The sequence below is a fragment of the Perca flavescens genome, chromosome 1 (assembly GCF_004354835.1).
Source record: "Perca flavescens isolate YP-PL-M2 chromosome 1, PFLA_1.0, whole genome shotgun sequence".
NCBI classification, from domain to species: Eukaryota; Metazoa; Chordata; class Actinopteri; order Perciformes; family Percidae; genus Perca; species Perca flavescens.
Window position 1 is genome coordinate 32,062,074 of NC_041331.1, and position 20,797 is coordinate 32,082,870.

At 40.3% G+C, this 20,797-nt stretch overlaps 1 protein-coding gene across 12 annotated transcripts in view; it reads right to left on the reverse strand.

Annotated features, from left to right (window-relative positions):
• Window positions 1-20,797, reverse strand: part of myo5aa (myosin VAa) — a 66,883-nt gene that overhangs the window by 45,131 nt on the left and 955 nt on the right. For all 12 annotated transcript variants that reach the window (XM_028571582.1, XM_028571505.1, XM_028571007.1 and 9 more), the window contains exons 2-3: window positions 3,956-4,066; window positions 353-524 (exon numbers count right to left, since the gene is read on the reverse strand). In XM_028571582.1, the coding sequence (XP_028427383.1) occupies window positions 353-524; window positions 3,956-4,066 (283 nt within the window). The remainder of the gene's footprint in view (window positions 1-352; window positions 525-3,955; window positions 4,067-20,797) is intronic.

The following is a 20,797-nucleotide window of genomic DNA, read 5'->3' on the forward strand; positions in this document are numbered from 1 at the left end:
TGAAACATTCAGCTGACTAGCATGCCATAATAAGTGCAAAAAGATGAATGGGGTTTCTATTGTTTTCAGTGACTGAGCTGAGGAAATCAATGACACTGTACAACTGTAGTGGAAAAACCTAATTTTACAGAGTGATTGTAAAGCGTTTTCATATTTGATCACACAGACGTAGCACGTACAGGCAGGTGAAAAGGAAGAGGACTAGCTCTCCTCACTATATGCTTCACCTCTTTACTCAAAGCTACATCACTAGTTTGTTCTTTACATTACCATTCCTTAGATGTTTGTTGTTTGGAATTTGTGAGTATGGATTTATACCAAAGCACTGACAACACACATAAGTGCCACCTACCGCAGTAAGTGTAGATGAGCTTGGAGTCGATGAAGCGGACTTTGAGGTTGTGCAGCACGGCTGGCTCGTGGAGGTAGCTGAGTGCTGTGAGGTCATTCTCGCCCACCAAGATGTCGGGGTTTCGCAGGTAAGGCAGGTTCTTCGTCTTGGGGTCCAGCTTGTGCTCAATGCTCTGAAGATGACCAGGAGAACGGGAGAGTTATAACCGAGATACATTTAAAACTAAAGAGGTTGGATGAGGAGTGCAAATATGACTGTGAACTGTGATCGTATTACTTATTGTACAGTACAGGCCAAAAGTTTGGACACACCTTCTCATTCAATGTGTTTCTTTATTTTCATGACTATTTACATTGTAGATTCTCACTGAAGGCATCAAAACTATGAATGAACACATATGAAATTATGTACTTAACAAAAAAGTGTGAAATAACTGAAAACATGTCTTATATTTTAGATTCTTCAAAGTAGCCACCCTTTGCTTTTTTTGATAACTCTGCAAACCCTTGGTGTTCTCTCAATGAGCTTCATGAGCTAGTCACCTGAAATAGTTTTCACTTCACAGGTGTGCTTTGTCAGGGTTAATCAGTGGAATTTTTTCCCTTATTAATAAAAAAGCAAAGGGTGGCTACTTTGAAGAATCTTAAATATAAGACATGTTTTCAGTTATTTCACACTTTTTTGTTAAGTACATAATTCCATATGTGTTCATTCCTAGTTTTGATGCCTTCAGTGAGAATCTAAAATGTAAATAGTCATGAAAATAAAAACGAAACGCATTGAATGAGAAGGTGTGTCCAAACTTTTGGCCTGTACTGTACATATTAAGATAAACCCTTATCCAGCAGCAACGTATCATGGTTAGTACCCGGGTCTTCAACAGATCATAGATCAACATGTAAACTCACATGAAAACCTACTCAATCCAAGGGCTGAGGCTAAAATATGTTTGAGATATCCTGATTTATTATTATTATTATTTATTTATTTTTACCAACACCTGCTAAGTAAGTACAAATAAAGTAAGTAATGTATTAATTTTGAGAAATTACAGTTAATTTTGAGAATATATATATATATATATATATATATATATATATATATATATATATATATATATATATATATATATATATATATATATATATATATACAATGTGTTGATTTTCTCAAAACAAGGATCAGTCATGCAATACTATGCAAACAGACTGTTTTCTATGTTTATACTGATGACGACGACGACGAGGACGATGATGATAGAGAAACATGCCTTTTTATATTGCTAAAACATTAGGCTAAATCAAGTCCAAAATCCATTCAGAGCATTCTTCTGGAATCTCCTTTACATGTTTAGTTGTTGCAGGTTTTTAAGGTCTGGCTGCCTGTGGCGGACTAACAGTGGAGTACCCATTGTTTAATCAAAGACAGATGTCCACTCCCATTAAAATTATTCTTACAGTATTTCATGCATATGTTCTCAAAAATGTCATGAGACCGGCTACTGATTTGGCATGGCTATGAAGCAAAACCACCAGTCGTTCAAAGCTGTGTTGTATTAGTCGTGTTTCCAGCTTGGTTCCCCTCACGCTGTGTGGAAACATTTTACATTTTTTATATGCCTATTAAATGGATCTCTTTCTCTTGCTGATGCGTGTTTAATAAGTATGGTTGATTCGGTTACTGGAAGTCTTTTAGCAGACAACATCAGGAATGAATTCAATAATGGGATCGCTTGAATGACTAATTAGGTGTGGTTGATCATCTTCAACAGCAACTATCTACTAAAACAGAGAGAACTCAGAGGCTGCACAATCATCTAAATGTGTTATTTTTATTAGTGTTGTCAAACGATTAACATATTTAATTGCGATTAAGTGCATTAATGTCAACACGCAATTAATCACACATTTTTATCTATTCTAAATGTCCCTTGATTTCTTTTTATCCCATTATTTTTCTCATTTTAATGCTCTTATCAACATGGAAAAGTGGATCGGCTTGCTTTGTGCAAATGTTTTTTTTTTTTTTTGAAAACAACATTGGCATTTACTGTAGTGTTCAATTTCACACTAACATTCTCACTTGGACCCATTTAGCTATGGTTGCAGTAAGTTTGTTCTTAGTTGTGGTATCCATGTGCTTCTGTCTGAAGTCATCTATTGTCGCCTGGCTTTGATGAGGGGCGGAGAATTGGCATCAGCTGTGTGCTTGGCCATCAAGTGGTATTTCAGATTGGATGTGCTGTGATGATAGCTCAGTTCACAACGACAAAACACACAGATCACTTTGGTCTTGTCAATGGAACCATTTGGCAACTTTGTAAAAGTAAACTTTCCATTCAGAATCTTATTGGCATCCATTTCGGCGTCTCGCGCTCGCCATCCACTCAAAACGTAACGTTAGCCTACTACTCTTTGTAAGTAAGTAAGTAAAGTTTATTTATAGAGCGCTTTTCACAGATAAAAATCACAAAGTGCTTCACAAGGTACAACCACATTGAAATACATTGGATGAAGATAAAAAAAAAAAAAAAAAAAAAAAAAAAGACAAAGATAAATTAAACCCATTTGGTGGGCTCGCAAGCCCAAACAAGTGTGTGCGGCGTGCCTGTTGTGTTTCCGGTCTAGCTAGATCCGGTGTGGTGTTGCAGTTTTTCTAACGTTACTAGTTGTTGCAACAGCATGTGAAAAAAACTACAAAGTTTGCTAGGCCAAAAAGAATGTTAATCTCGCGATAAAAATGGGTTTGTGTTAACACCATTAATAACTCGTTTAACTGACAGCACTCATTTTTATTTATTTATTTATATTTATGAATTGAAATTATTTAGAATTTTAATCTGCACATGAATCAGTAGCACAATCCAAAATGAGAGTCATGGCTGCATCAGTCCATAAAAATAATTGCAAAAAACGTGTATAAATGCCTTATTTCATTATTCAAAGAAATCATTTTATTGCGGTGGTTAGAATTTTTCCCCGTCCTCTCTGAAAAATTGATGTTTAAAACTGTTGATGCTGTAGGCCTACTGATACATGTTGTGTGAAATTTAGCTACACAAATAACCTTGACGACTTAAAACATAAAAAAAACAAATTCTGTTTTCCCCTGTGCTCATGTCTTAACTTTCCATCCAATGTCATTGAAAACTGTTGACAAGTTTTGAATTAAACAGCCAGGACCAGAAACATATAATAACCAGGTCGATGGTGCAAGCCACATTTACATATGTGATTAAATCAGAAAGACAAATATGGTAAATGGTCTTTCCAGTAGCATGCTTTCATTAACAAGAGTAGTGTGCTAGAAGTGGTTTGTATTCTAAACTGAGGAATTAAATGTACTGCTATACATTTGAAATGATCCTTGGGGCATCTTTGCAAGCAGGTCTCATTTGTGGAAAGTGCTAATCGTAAAACCAATAACCACTAATGAGACGCAGCACTTTGAAGTGTCTTTGAAGCAGAGAGAGAGAGAGAGAGAGAGAGAGAGAGAGAGAGAGAGAGAGAGAGAAAGAGAGAAAGGATGCAACAAAAAGAGCTGAGAAGAGGAAAAAAATAAAGAGAGACTGATTTCTCTGCATTCTACACCATTCATCCTCACCGTTCCATCCTCCAGCATGAGCTGCAGGGAGGCGTCGCCATTTTTGAAGTCCTTTGTCAGCTCAGCAGACTTCCACACCTCCTCTGCATCGGGGATCCACACCCGAGCACGCTGAGGGAGAAATTTAAAAATGAAAAAAGGTAAATAAAGACATGTCATAACATTGAAGGGATTCCAAATAAAACCAAGAGCCAGGGTAGCTGACATTTTACATTACCATCCAAAGCCCAATTTTTTTTTAAGACTGCCTTTTTTAAATTTTGATTCTGTATGTATGTATGTATGTATGTATGTATGTATGTATGTATGTATGTATATATATATATGTGTGTATGTATGTATGTATGTATATATATATATATATATATATATATATATATATATATACAGTACAGGCCAAAAGTTTGGACACACCTTCTCATTCAATGTGTTTCTTTATTTTCATGACTATTTACATTGTAGATTCTCACTGAAGGCATCAAAACTATGAATGAACACATATGGAATTATGTACTTAACAAAAAAGTGTGAAATAACTGAAAACATGTCTTATATTTTAGATTCAGCAAAGTAGCCACCCTTTGCTTTTTTTGATAACTCTGAAAACCCTTGGTGTTCTCTCAATGAGCTTCATGAGGTAGTCACCATATATATATATATATATATATATATATATATATATATATATATATATATATATATATATATATATATATATATATATATATATATATATATATATATATATATATATATATATATATAGTGCCCATTCAACCGGGTCACTCTTCTTTTGAGTGCTGATCTGATGGCCACATTCAGCTTTAGGATGAATCATGCACAAGTTGAAAGAGCTGATGGGAATACATTTCACTGTATTGTACCTCGTACGATTTCATGTGATGAATAAAACAACTGATTGATTGATATATGACTAAATTTGAGGGGGCCCTGTGTGATAAACCAACATGACATGGTTTTTCAAATAGGCTGAAGTTGTTATTATTATTATTATTTGGAGATACTTATACAAGTTTGCTCCACCTCATGTTCAACTTTAAAAAAAAAAAAAAAAAAAAAAAAAAAAAAAAAAAAAGGGGCTGACAGTAAAGTTTACTTGTACTTTCTTTCTACTAATCGTTAAAACAGTATGACCTCAGACAAAACACTGGGTTCTATGTTTTCAGTCATGAGAAAATGGCTTGTAATGATCAGTTAAGTTGTGGGAACAAATAGAGGCTCCTAATGACTGAGGAATGCAGTTGTGGACATTGTGTGCTCATAACTTAAAATTCACACACACACACACACAAAGTTCACTATAAATATGTTTTAGGCCTTTCAGACTTGTAACTGGAGGAAATCAGGTGATCACAGACATGGAAAAACAGTGATGAAAACGGCAGTCACATGGCTGAGGAATCTAGCTCTCTCACACACATTCATCCTCACCATTCCATCCTCCAGCATGAGCCTTTTAGGAGGCGTGGTTAGTTTGCTGGATGACTTTAAAATCCCAGACAGATGAGGCCTGCGTGTGCAGGTTGCTGGAGTGAGGACATACAATAAATTGGGGGTCAAAAAACACATGTTGTTTTTCTTACAGTACATGTGATATTACACAAGAGGGGAAGATGGGAGGAAATTAAGAGGCTTTAGAGGTTCAACATAACCGATTCTGGTGCAGTTTGTATTCCAGTAGCGAGCATTTCATCCACTTAACCTGACATGTATGTGTGTCAGTTTTGTGCAGGATCCATCACCACATGTAAAGTAATCAATGGCGCAAGTGAAAATATAAATAGATCACAATGCTTTAAATGAGAGCAGATTAAATATACTCCTGGTCTTCTTGCCTTTGTTAAAGCAATATTCCGGACAGAGTAGAAAGACTAAAACAAACCCAAATTCACACACACTTATTACCACAAATCACGTGACGGGATTTAGACACTAAAACCTTTAAGTGTTATAATCTCAACATGAATGGGGATTTTCACTTTGCTGAGACTTATTTATTTTAAATATTAGTTAAATATGAACACACACACAGTGAACTACTAATACAGGAGTATCTGAATGGCACTTTTGATACTTCTTGAGTACTTTGGGCTTCGTTACATAAACAGCTGGCGGCAGTTAGATGCGAGAGAGAAAGACCTCATTGTAGAAGAGCACAACGGGAGAGACCCTGGTAAATTTGGTCTGCTACTTCACTAGCGATCATCTGAATCATGACATCATGGTCCCACAAACCCTGGCCCTCCCTCTCTCCCTCTGTGTTTTAAGAAGAGTGGTGGAGTGAAATGGCAGCTACAACCTCTCTAACGCCATTTTCCATGACGTCTACGCCAACACAACAAGCTGCAGTGTTTGCCGCAGGTACTCGACAAATAGGACCTGCTCGTTTGTTAGTGTTCGTTTTTATCTTATGCAATTTTGTGGCTGGTTGAAAATATTTTTGATGGTACTTTTTTTTCAGTTTACCAGCTATTGGCAAATAGACCAAAAAGTTAATTTTTGACCCGGATTACTCTAACTTTTTTTCAACAAAATAAATTTGTGAACACAGAGCCTTACTGCATGTGTTCACAAGCGTTATACAAGTGTTTTTCATTAAAGCTCCACCCCCACCAAACCCCCAGGTTTACTTCTTTTCTCTAATCCTTTTCTCTCTCCACCTCTGCAGGAACATCAAACTGTTTGATCAGTGTGGTTAGGTAATATGCCGTGTGGTGAAGGCCTTTGAGTGACACATTTTTTTAAATATAAACTTATAAAAAAATGTTTTTGATGAAACACCCTTAAATTTATTTTTGTTTTCAAGAATTGTGACCAATATACATTACAGTAACATTATAGGAGACATTTTAAAGTTAAAGGGGTGATAGAATGATTATATAGGGTATTTTACACTGTTCCTTAAGGTCTCCTAATGGGGTATGTAACATTGGTTGGGCTGAAAATTACCCGAATGCTATTTTATTAGGCCCTTAACTACCCTGTGAATATGGCTCTATTTGGAACAAGAGCTTTTCTTCCAAATATGGTATGCTCATGAATATTCAGAATGAGTTATGTGCTGATTGGTTTGAGCAAACTGCATAGAAACACATGGGAGACTCGACAGCAGGTCTCACTGCAAAGTTATACATTGTTTGTCGGGCTATTACGTTATTAAATTCACTTCTGAGACTTTTTTAAGCGAGAAATCAACTATATAAAGCTCAAATATGGGACGTTTTACGAAAATTGATGGCATATGAATTTCGTCACGCCACTTATACAACATCTCCCTAAATGTCTTATTAAGCTAACAACGGTGTCCGATTTCAAGTTAATGACTTTTTGTGAACAGTGGGGGTTTCGTTAGCTATGACTGTCCCTTCAATCCTAGCTATGTGAAGCTAGCTACAAATCACGGATGGTTAGCTTCATTTTCAGCGTAATTTGTTTATATTTACAGTTTGAATTTCGTCACGCCACTTATACAACATCTCCCTAAATGTCTTATAAAGCTAACAACGGTGTCCGATTTCAAGTTAATGAATATTTGTGAATTTCAGAGGAATTCTAAGAGGAGCTAGCTCTTATTGATAGAGCTACATCTAGCCGCAGGCTCTATCAATGAGACTCTGAAACAAGCGGCGTTTATTTCCCCAATCGTTTGTTTAAATAACTCAACACATTATAATTACACACATTAAAAGATTAACTGGAACCTGTGGTAACAGATTGCTGGCGTCACAAGCTCGCTGACCGTGCTCTCACTCACACACACACCGGGCATTTAGCTAGCAGGAAGAGGGGAACTGCAGGCCCTGGAGCTCTGTTAGAGCACCAGCGTTTAGTAGTCCATTATCCTAAAACCGGTGACTTTGAGCGGGTATGGAGTGCTATGGGCTGCCAGTCGTGACGGAGCTCCAAGTACCTCAGAGCAGGCCGGGGTGTATGAAGGAAGGCAGGTCGGGCGGCGAGGCAACAACACAGGCAGCACCGGCGCTGAACTCCGACACACAGTCGGACAAAATTTGCAATTAGCCATCCATTTTCGTAAAACGGCCCATATTTGAGCTTTTCATAGTTGATTTATCGCATAAAAAAGTTTCAGAAGTGAATTTTGTAATGGAATAGCAGAGATCTGCGCGACCTAGACCTAGACTACCTGATCTCAGGTCAGTTGTGTTGCCTATGTAAATGTTGGGGCGTGACAGTTCTCTTAATACACCCATGGGCTGACAAAGGTTCCGGTTTTTGGGAGGTTGACGTTTTAAAACTTCCAGCTTTAAAGTTGGGATTCGCCCGTTTTCAGCGGCAGTTTCAAAATATGAGATTTTCAAAAAGGGGGACCAGAGGGTGTGTGCCAATTATAGGGGTATCACACTTCTCAGCCTCCCTGGTAAAGTCTACTCCAAGGTGCTGGAAAGGAGGGTCTTCCAAATATGGTACCTCGGGTTGAGGAGGAACAATGCGATTGGTTCCGTCCTGGTCGTGGAACAACGGACCAGCTCTTCAGGTCTCACTGCAAAGATCCTGGAGGGAGCCTGGGAGTATGCCCAACCGGTCTACATGTGTTTTGTGGATTTGGAGAAGGCGTAATCAAACCCCCGGGAGATACTGTGGGAGGTGCTGCGGGGTATGGGGTGAGGGGGTTCTTCTCAGGGCCATCCAATCTCTGTACAACCAAAGTCTTAGAGCTGTGTCCGGTTCTCGATAGTAAGTTAATGACTCTTTTCAGGTGAGGGTTGGCCTCCGCCAGGGCTGTCGCTTTGTCACCAATCCTGTTTGTAGTATTTATGGACAGGATATCGAGGCGTTGTCGGGGTGGGGAGGGGTTGCAGTTTGGTGGGCTGGGGATCTCATCACTGCTCTTTGCAGATGATGTGGTCCTGATGGCATCATCGGCCTGCAACCTTCAGCACTACTGGATCGGTTCGTGAATTTCGAGAGAAGCGGTTGGGATGAGGATCAGCACCTCTAAATCTGAGGCCATGGTTCTCAGCAGGAAACCCTATGGAATGCCTTCTCCAGGTAGGGAATGAGTCCTTACCCCCAAGTGAAGGAGTTCAAATAACCTTGGGGTTGTAATTACACACAGTGAGGGACAATGGAACCTGGGTAATTGGTCGGAGAATCGGGCGCAAGGTGCGGTATTGCATTCAATCTATCGCACCGTTGGCATTTAAAAGAGGAGCTTAGCCAGAAGGCAAAGCTCTCGATCACCAGGTCAGTTTTCGTCCATTACCCTCACCTATGGTCATGAAGGCTGGGTCATGACCTGCCAGAACGTGAGATCCAGGGTACAAGCGGCTGAAATGGGTTTCCTCAGGAGGGTGGCTGGCGTCTCCACAGAGAGATAGGGTGAGAAGCTCAGTCATCCGTGAGGAGCTTTGGAGAGCCGCTGCCATTTTCGTCGAAAGGAGCCAGTTGAGGTGGTTGATTTATCTGGTAAGGATGCCCCAGGGCCCCCTTGGGAGGTGTTCCAGGCACGTCCAGCTGGGAGGAGGCCTCGGGAAGACCCAGGACTAGGTGGAGGGATTATATCTCCAACCTGGCCTGGGAACAGTTCTCTTATCCCCAGTCGGAGCTGGTTAATGTTGCTCGGGAAAGGGAAGTTTGGGGTCCCCTGCTGGAGCTGCTCCCCCCGCGACCCGACACCGGATAAGCGGACGAAGATGGATGGATGGATGGATGGAGATTTTCATAGTAAAGGGGTGTCAGTGGGACTTTGAGCTTCTATATATGTCCTACCAAACTGTCGTTATTCAACTATGACAGGGTAAAATCGGTTTTGCATTCTATCACCCCTTTAAGAAATAAACTTGTAAGTGCCCTGTTGGACTGTGTAATGGCAACACTGTTTCAGCAGAATTGTATTTCAAATGGTAGTTAGGACCCCAAAGTTTCTAAAGATATAAAATACATCAGGATACAAATTTAGGAAAATTTACCTAAAAGTGACAAAACAAAATGGCTAACACTGTGTTAAATGTTCAACTATAGGTACACCTCTGTGCCTGCCTCTCTCCAATTCCACCATTTTGTTAGCGGTTTCAACTTTTTGGTCCCCACAGGAGACCTTCCCAGCAGCCAGCCTCCTAGCAACAAGAAGAGAGAGAGACAGTAGGGAAGAGATGTAGAGAAACATGTAGGGAGGGAGGGAGGAGGACAGACGCTAAAAATAGCAACAGCGAGTTTTGAGCAGCATCTCACCTCACGGACACACCACTGCGCTACTGGGCCCACTTCCTGATCCTCATAATCATCACCATCACACACAAACACACGTTTCACATGTCAGTAGGTGTCAAGTCTGATTATCCTGAATTAGTTAACGTTGAAATATGCTTGCACACACGCACGCACAAGATTATGGGACGAAAAGACAGAGCACTATAATGCAGCTGCAGAGGCTATGAATTATATTTATAGAGCAACAAATTCCCCTGGGTTCAGAAAACAGAGGAGACATGAAGGACGAAACTCAACCACACCCGCACACCGACAGACATTTACGTGTTTCAAGGACATTATCCTCCACAATGAAACACAAGCTGGAAAAGAGGAGCGTCTGAAAGCTTGAGAGAAAAATGTGATTAGTCAGAACCTCTCAAAAGACGTCAGAGCATCTGTGAGGTCAGAAATCACATGACTAAAGGGTCTCTGCATTGAGCTTGCCCCATGGATGTATTAAGAGAACGGCACTGCCGATCATCTCCCGCTGCTACATTGTGTTTGTAGATCTGTAATTTCCTGTTCTTTTTCATTACCTCAGGGCACTGGCTGTGGGAACACTGATGTGAGGGTCACATGCTGTGTATGTGATGGGCGATTATTTTTTGGGCATTTTTTTAGGCCTTTATTTTTATAGGACAGCTGAAGACTTGAACGGGGAGGGAGAGGGGGAACGACATGCAGCAAAGGGCCACAGGTCAGACTCGAACCCGTGGCCGCTGCATCGAGGATTTAACCTCTATAGAGCGCATGCTCTACCAGGTGAGCTACCCAAGCGCCCATGTATGTTGCTTTTAAAAAAGGTGCAAAACCCAAGAATGGTACTGTCGTCACTGGTCGACAGTACGGAGCTCGAAAAAAAAAAGAAAGTTAGCAGCAAAACTAAAAAAGTAGATAATAGTAGTTGAATACAACAATACAACACCTTCTTCTGCCATTTGCATCCAGTCAGTAACAGATGCTCTCATTGAAATGAAAGGTGACATATCCAATGTATTCAGTGTGATCCGGCCCTGAGCACACGTATAATTGCTTTTCTTTAACTCCAGAAAAAAAGGCAGTGAAGATCCAGTCAAGTGACGTCTGATTTGGTCGTGACACTAGATTAAAGGGGTACCCCGCCAATTTAGTATTGTACTTCCATATGTTTTTTTTTAATTCATAAGAGACAGATCATTGAAGAATGGTCAAAGATATCCTGACTTGTAGTCCTTAGTCCTAAACAACTGGATCCTACATTTCCTATAGACAAATGCAACTTGAAACGTCTTTTGTAAGACTTCAAATTTCGTTTGAAACAGTGATATAATAGAGATCATATTCTCCTTCGAAATGCAGAATAATAAATCAATTACTTGATACTACTGGAATTACAACAATGCATATGATATTAGGATAGTATTCAAGTCATAAGGGATTCCCATTGAGTGTACTATGGTGTACTATTTACCAATTCAATACAATAAGCATGCATCATTATGCTAGAAGGAATAACAGGAAATGGCAGATAGCTCCTGAAAGTATTAGTATTAGTATTAGTATAAGTACCAGCAAAACAACAATCACTCGTAAATGGTTATAGGCCAATCAACCTACAGCAGACATAAGCTTAAAATCATCAAAGAGATTCATGAGATTTTTTTTTTCACCCCCGCTCATCCTTACTGCGAGAAACCATTTACCCTCCTTTTACTGTCTGCTTTAGCAATGATGGAAAAATATGCAAATTATGTGCTGTATAAAGACCCCTGTCCATAATCCATAATATGTATTTTTTGTTATCTGGATATTGTGAATGTCATAATGCCATAATGATGTTGCTGTTCTGTGCTACTGTTTTTAACATGAAAAAAAGAACTAAGAAGAAAGTGTAGAAAAAAAAACAAAAAACAACATGCATCATATGGATCATATTGGAGAACAACCCTGATCTAGCAACACCAGTGTTCTTGTAGCAATGTACTGTGTTTCTCACACATCAAGTATTTAAAAGATAGATATTTCTTTTATATAAAGTAATTAACTAGTCTACACTTTCCCTCACAGGAGCTGACAGCAGATCAGTTCACAGTAGGGAAAGGCTGCTCTTGAAGGTACGAGGCTGGTCTGGTAATCCTGGTTTAACTGAGACAAAGGATCAGGGCCGATTATGCTAATTAAACACCGGCTAATCTCATTCCAGTCAACTACACCGAGATTTCATTACGTTCACATATGGCTACAGGTTGCCACTGTACTGCTAACACGAAGACATAAACTTCTAGCCTACTTGTCTTAATTCTTGTCCTAAACCACAGACAGAAACGTAGGTATAGATGTGTTCACATTAATAAAGACTCTGGATTAAACCAATTTCATCCCATACTGTGTGCCACAATCTGGATCTTAAAGATGGTTGTAATCCGTTAATATGAAAAGGTGTGACCAGATGTCCTGTTTTCATCGATTAAGTAAGCCCATTTTGGCAGATGCTGTGAACGTCGTTTTCATTTCAGCTGTAAACCTAACCCCCCTTTAGCTCTTGATTCTACTGCAACACCACTGCAAGGACATGACTGAGGTTGTGCCCGAAATTCCCTAATAACATGCTATTTGGTAAACAACAGTATGTGAGACTTTTAAGTATATCTGAAATCTTAGTATGAAACCAATAGTACTTGAATTGCATACTAATTTGTGTGAAATATTAAAAGGTCCCATGGCATGAAATTTCACTTTGAGGTTTTAACATTAATATGCGTTCCCCCAGCCTGCCTACGGTCCCCCAGTGGCTATATGAAATGGCGATAGGTGTAAACCGAGCCCTGGGTATCCTGCTCTGCCTTTGAGAAAATGAAAGCTCAGATGGGCCGATCTGGAATCTTGCTCCTTATGAGGTCATAAGGAGCAAGGTTACCTCCCCTTTCTCTGCTTTGCCCGCCCAGAGAATTTGGCCCACCCATGAGAGAGAGAGAGAGATATCATGGCTTTCAAACGAGCAAAGTGGCAGTTGGTCAAGGCCACACTCCCACCCTCCACCTTACCCCCCTCCTCAATAGCTACAGACACAGAAATGGCACATACTAAGGATACCACAATGCAATGTAGTAGTAACAACAACGTTCATAACAGACAAACTGACAGTAACCGTGGGAGCTCTGTAATGTCAAAAAAGGGCTTCAATTTACATTTTTACATATAAGAATCCGTGACTTTGTCACCTGTTGGTCTAGTTTCCTTTTCAGTAATTTAAGCATTATCTGGCGATGCCGCTAGAGTTGAGATCTGTCGGCAGGGGTTACCATACCATACACGTCTTCAACTGGCTCTCTCATTGGGAGAGTGTGTGGGTACAGTATTTGCAGTAAGTGTTTATCTGTGTTTTTTGCCCCCCAAAAAACACCTGGAAGGCACCATTGGGAGGCACCAGTTATGGTTAGGGTTAGGGTTAAGGTTAAGGTTAGGTGCCTTGAAGGCAGCGGTCGCAGCGCTGCCTGGAAGGAGCAGTTGGGGGCAAAAAACACCATTGAGCTGCGCAAGTACTGTATGCATGTGTATGTGTGGTGGTGTAGGGCTGTAACCATGGGGCAGGGCATCCATGACAAGTATTTACAAATCTGCGCAAAGTCAACAGCAGATTAGAGAGACTTCACCTCGCTAATACTCAGCTCTGAGCTTTCACTCTTGGATTGGAGTCCCTCTGGCCTACTGGGACTCCTCTGAGCTCTCCCAGGGTTTTCTCCTGCACACACACTGCCAGGTGCATGTACAGTAAATGAACACCCATCAGACCACTTACATGGAAGTCATTTACAATTTAAACCTTGTATTTGTGATTTCTGGAAGATGATTATTGTAGCTAAACTTTCCTCAAATAAAATTACACTCCTTTGCTCTGGTGTGAAAAGGTAACTACTCCTAGTGAAAAAATCTTGTTCTTTGTAGAAGACTGTGAGGCATTAAGTGATGGGCACATCAGAAGAATGAATCAAGTGAAAATAGATTAAAACCTGAAAACATTTTACAACACAGTCTGGCAGCGACAACTACCTAGACAGCTGCAGCGGTATGCGAAAAAAAAGTGTTTTGCTCACATATTCTCAGTAAAGCAGTCAATGGAGTCCCAGACTGCAGAAGCCTCGTCACATGATGCTACTCATGTGAGAATCTGCTGTTTTTCTGCTCAGCTGGGCAGACGCAGCATGAAGCCAAGATACAGAGACCTCAGTGCTGGTGGAGAGTTTGGCTGGAAAAGAAACTGTGCTAGTGTCGCGACACCCGATGGTGGTCCCTAACTAGACTCTTGGCACAAATAGCGTGCCAATGTCCAGCAAAAGATCAGGGTCCCTTACTAAGACGCTGTGACGATGCCCAGTATCTAATCTCATTAGTTTAGTTTAGTCAGTGCTGACTCTTGGAAAAGTGTAGTTCACTTATGTCAGGGCAGGATAATCCAGTCAAGTGTCCAGCTGTGCTTTTGCTCTATGTTCATACCAGACAATGGACCTGAAAGACACAGTGGTGTAGTCTACGTGATACACAGGTATACACAGTATACCCACTAGGAAAGCTCCAGGATTTCCATATACCCACTTAAAAATGCCCAATGATGGAATACTTTCCATTATATTTTTATGAATAATAGTTATTTTCTTCTTCACATATGCTAAATAATTTAAATAATGGTATTTCCACCATAAATTGGTGCATAAAAGTGTATCCGAATACAGGAAATTAAGTTGTTGAAGCTCAAAACTTCCTTGGGGGAGAACACCCAGGACCCCCCCCAAAGGCAGATTCTGGCCAATATATATACAGTACAGTATACCCACTACATTACACAAGACTACACCACTGGAAAGACATAAAAAAACTGAAAATGGGGAGATGCTAAGCTAACCAGCTCATCACAGACACTATTTTCTTCATTCTCTAAAAATGTCTCCCCTTGCTGCTACATACAACATGCTACAGCATGCTACTGCCCTGCTGATTTCATTGACATAACTAGGCTAAGAAGGATGTGTCCGGACCTGGGCCCCATGTTGCACATTAAAGAGGCATTATACCAGATACCAGAACTTGCTGATCACTTATCAAAAAACTACATGTAGCTAAAAAGAGAAAGAAGCTTCTCTTTCAACAATTTAATTTGATTCAAAGTCCATCTTCTTTAACAATTCCACAAGAGCTCTTTAGGCTAGGCCTATCTACTTAATCAATGAATGGAGGTATGAGGTGAAAATCAAAAGCTTAAAAGCTTATAAGAAGCAAAAAAAAAAATAATAACTTACTTGGACAAACATATACTCCAACTCCCGGTTCATGTTCATCTTGTCTCTTTATCAAGTCTCTAGCTCATGCTGTGAGTCTGCTGGTTTTCTGGGAGCCTCCAGCCACACGCGCCACAAGACCAGACGCTAGCTGATCGAGCACTGAGCTCCAGAGCTCACTGGCGGATGAAACCTACCCAGTGTGTCTGCAGACACATGCAGCGTTTACCGACGTCCCCCCCCCAAAGTTCCTTGCCCTGTGACAGATGACTGGCCTATCAAACATCCCGGCTTCCTTTCTCTGTCACATGATTGGTGGGGGAGACAGATTCTCAGAGGGAGAAAACAGGACTTTCCCACAAACCACAGACATGGCTCCGAATAACAACTGTCTGGCAGGCGAGCAGTCAACCTGAGTCTTGTTCCTATACGCTGGATTGAAAGTGTCTGTTTTAGAAGAGCATAATTTATTCAAATACAAACATGAATCCAAATTGTAGTTTCTAAACCTTTTGTTTGTTTATGTCTGGGTTGTGTAACGTAACACATTTCATTTTACTTTAAGATGCCAGTTGAAAATTGTTGAAATAAGACGCTAAAGGTTTGTTCCTCAAATCATCGCAAGAAATAATTGCTGCCACCGTCACACTGAACGTTAACAGTCAGAATCATTATTTTAGCTCTAAACATGCAGCCCTCCTCTGTGTATATCTGCCCTTGGTGTGTTCGTCTGTATTGGACAACACTGCAATGGCTACATGCCAGAGCATATACAACATGACGCAATTACTTTAACCAGGTTATCTCAGTAATCTAATGCACATGCTCTCTCAAATAGAGCTGGGGACAAAGAAGATAAGCCACTGACATTAGATCATGTAAAATTTCGCCACCTGATGCAGTTGAGGTATGGCAATCGGATGGTTGAGATATTTGAGTCTGGACCAAAGCGGTGGACCGACATCGCTTCCAACAGGGCCATGCTGCTATTGTGCCAAAAGATTAGGGATAGGGGCAAATCAGAAATGGTCAGAGAAAACAAACATTACATCACAGAATACCACTGCTCCACTGCTTTTTGGTTGAAACAGTCAAGTAGGCTGTCCTTGTTCAAACACCCATTGACAAGTGATGCGCCAGGTGTTCTCCTTTACATCAGCTGTTGGTGACAATACTCTCTCCCTCACCATCACCGAGTGGCGTGGCGCCATAGTGTGCAACTTGCTGCCAAGTTTCTTTCCGTTTTTCTGACCCACATCGTTCGATCCTGATTTACCCTGAAGTCTCCCACCCCTTTCTTGGGATTCTGACGCAGAGGTGTATCATTCCATTGCTGCCAGCATTTCAAGTGTTTTCGCCCGTTTGACAAAGGAATAATGGCACATGTGTAACAGTAGCGCGCGTGTGTGTGTGTGTGAGAGTTAAAGAGGCAAAGACTCCTGAAAGCACCACACACACACACTGCAATGAATACAGTATACAGTGTATGAATAATTTCTGCTTTCTGAAAACATGTATATTGTATGTTATACTGATCAGTTACTCAAAGATCTTGTGATGTATTAAAAAGGTAATTCTCTTGCCATATAATCGCATCATTTAAATGCCTGTTTTGTAATACAGTCATGCTCACAGGCAAGAAATCATTACAGTATCGTGATTTAACTGATGATTCCCACCCCTACTCTTTCTAGTCTATCCACAAGTATTAGTAGTCTGGATAAACTCCAGTTCATTTCCAGCATAATCACGGATTGTGTGTGTTGCCGTTGTCTAACCCCGTTCTCTTCAGGAAACAACAACAAACTTCGAGCTAGCAAGCTACATGCTGAAAATGGCAAGTTTTGAAGAAAAAAAATTTGGATCGTGCAACAAGCACGCCTGATTGGTTCTTTCAGGGGAACGATTGTAAAGATTTACAAAAGTAAAAAAGTGTTTACTATCTAACTGGGACGTTTAACTTTTGGACTGATTGGCTGAGATTTGCTATGGACAAAGTACACACGGCGATACACTGGTAACAGCAAACTACGGTTAGCCATGTATCCAGCTAATTTAAATAGCTCACGTTACTGTATTGTGTGAACAGTTAAATTCAGCTAATATTGTATTATGGCGTTTTCTTTTGTGGGGTGCAAAACAAACCTAAACAAGTTCCTTCCTGAGACCATTCTGCAGAGGCACCATCTCTACGACCGGAGCTTAGCGCCGCCCAAGACAAAATGTGATTGGTTTAAAGAAATGCAAACAACCTAGTGTTGTTTTTTTTTCTCCTATCCAGGAGTGTATTTGTGGAGGAGCCTGACCTTACTCCGCAGCGCTGTGGAGAGAGGTCTGGCAATGGGAGACTACAGTAATAAAACAGCTTTCTGGTATTGTCTTTTTAATAACAAATCCAAATGGCTCAGTTTTCCATAAGTAGGCTACCTCTGTTCCCCTGTGTTCCCCTCATCTGATCATTCCTTACCTTGCCTCGAAGGGGAACAAAACAAAAACCATTATCCTGAACATGGTGAGCATAGTTCATTACTGCCTCACTGCCAGCTCCTGCCATGGATGGACAGCCAACCACAGTCTTGCTAAAGTCACTGATACAGACAAATCAAGGCTGTCTGACCTAAGGCTGTGCAATTAATCAAAATGTAATTCATGATTAGGATTTCGGCTCCCAATGATCACAAAAACAGAATCATCGAGAAAAACAATTATTTAGCTCATTACGTTTTGCAAGAAAACTCTTATTTTCTCGTGTGCTGAATGAAAAAAAATAAAGTTTAAATAGGAAAAGTATTAAGGCAAAGTTCACAGTTGTTTGTGTTTTTTTACTGTTGATTTATTTAACTTTTCCACTGTTTTTAAGTTCAATAATTGCAACATCTTTCCAGAAGTCAACGAGTAATCGTGTTAAATTATCGTGATTTCAATAAAATAATCGTGACTATTTTTTTCCATAATCGAGCAGCCCTAGTCTGACCTGCAATAAGAGGCAATGCATCTCTATATAACTCTGTAACTTCTACACTCTAAGCTTGTTGTGAAAAAAGAAATCGGCGCAGGCAATAGTTTTCGTCTCAGTTTAGCTTCATGAATCGATGCTGAGTCTAGTAAATCTAAAAATAATATGCTCTTGTTGCAGTAGAGCAAAACGCTTGTGTATTTTTGCAACTCTAGGTAGTGAATTGAGCCTTTCCATCTCTGAGTCATCTAATGGAAACGTCACCTCACTTCCTTTTCCATGACAATATCCTCCCTCTCTTCCATCTCTGCTTCTAGGAACACAGAACTGTTTCATTCACATTCGCCACCTCTTGCTAGTTTTCATCCTGATTTGTTTTACTTGGCTACATCTAATAAAAAAAAAACAGATTGCAGATTTTTTGGCAATTAATGTTTAAAACTTTAGCTACGTCCTGGTCCTCCAACTCACAATATCTGCCTTCACCTCTGACTCACCTCTCTTTCTACTGGTGGTCAGGTCAGACAGGACAGGAGCCAAACGTAGATTGAATCTGATGCAGTGTGTATTAGTGTGTGTGTGTGTGTGTGTGTGTGTGTGTGTGTGTGTGTGTGTGTTTGTGTGTGTGTGTGTAAGTTAAACAAGCAGCCAGGAGCCACTCAAAACGCTTCTATAAGGCTGATCCATACACACAAAGGGCAGAGTGTTTTCCAACCGTGAGTTGGAAAAGTAACTCACAGAGAGGGTCTGACATCAGAGGCGGACTTCTAAAAACAGACTGTACCATTCAAAACAGAACCTGACTTTGTTTCCCAGCCACACTGACATACATCCAAAGTTTCCCCTACTCCAATGCAATTTAAACCATTTAACAATGGAATAAGATACTATGGAATAAGACTACAAGCCAAATCCTGCTGGCAGAGGAAACTAATTAAGCAGTGTCGGCCACAAACTACTTGCATTTTGTTGATGGCTGGTTGTAATTTCTCACCTAGGTGCTATTTAACCAGGCCCAACACATATTCAATAATTGTTGCTGAAAGGGAGTGAAAGCAGGTAGCAACCTTTATTTGGCTTGATGTAAAATGCAATCTGACATCATACTGCATGTCAGACCAGCATGTTATGTGGATTCCATTCATTTAAAGCCACCTCCACTTGAAAAGAACATGTTTTCTGTAGCAACAATCAATCTTGCTGGGAGGATATCCTGAAAATGTACAGGGATTTTGCAGGAAACTGAATGTGCTAGACCGACCTGCTAGCACCCAGCTATGTAAGGAATTATATAATCACTACATTATCCTTCTTATTACACAACTACTTACTAAAGAAATCAATAATTTGACACAAAAACGTATTTAAAAATGGCCCTCCAGAGTCTATAATCAGAACTGCGTCCATAGCAACGGTCTGCTATTCAAAAATAACAGACCATAGAATGCAGTAATTAACCAATCAGAAAAGAGTATTAAAGCCGTGAAGTAAAAACATAAACAAACTTATGTGTACTGTGCCAATAAGTTGTCCGATGAATAAATTTTTTTTGGGGGGCTATAACATGTCAGAAAATATTAAACATTTTAATAACAAACTACTTAGGCTACTTACTACTTAAGATGACTAAGAATATCAGCAAATATTTACATTATAAGAAGCTGGATGCAATTCATTTCCATTTGCTTTGAAAAATGACTATCAGTAAATAGATTAATCAAATAATTTCATCACTAAATGAAACAAGATTCCTTTTTGTAGGCCTCTCTCCTTAACCATCAGAGGTCAGGATCAGCTACAGAACAGCACGCCAAGGAGCCAGCAGGGACTCAAACATTTCAGAGTCCCATCTGAATCAAAAACCCCGTCTTTGACGACTTGTCTAACACACTTAAGACAACGGAGGGAAAACATTCCTATCAACACGAGGTATCCACCTGAAAGTAGAGTGGTTCAAATTACAAATACACAGCAGTGCTGCCGTTTCGTGCGGATTTAAAAGGGAATTTCAATAGCAATCATCATCATGATCACACACACACACACACACACACACACACACACTGTCAGTTTCATTCTCACGAGCACAACCTTATTCAAGCTTAAAACACCAGCTGTGAAAGTAGGGGGATGGGTGACTCATCTTCTCCCTCATACACACACACAGACAATTTCTTATTTTGGTTTCACGTGTGCAATCAAAAAACAAATACAGTAACAGCACTTATGACCTTGTGAGTCCTCCTATAGCAGCAGTGTCATATTCTTTTCAGTGAGCATCTGAAGCTGTAACGCTACAGGGAGGCTTCAGGGCCTCTACTAGTCTAAACATCCTGGATGCTAAAGGATGCTAAACTGTCCGGATGCAGCGCCCATCTCATTGGTACCCAACCTGCAGGA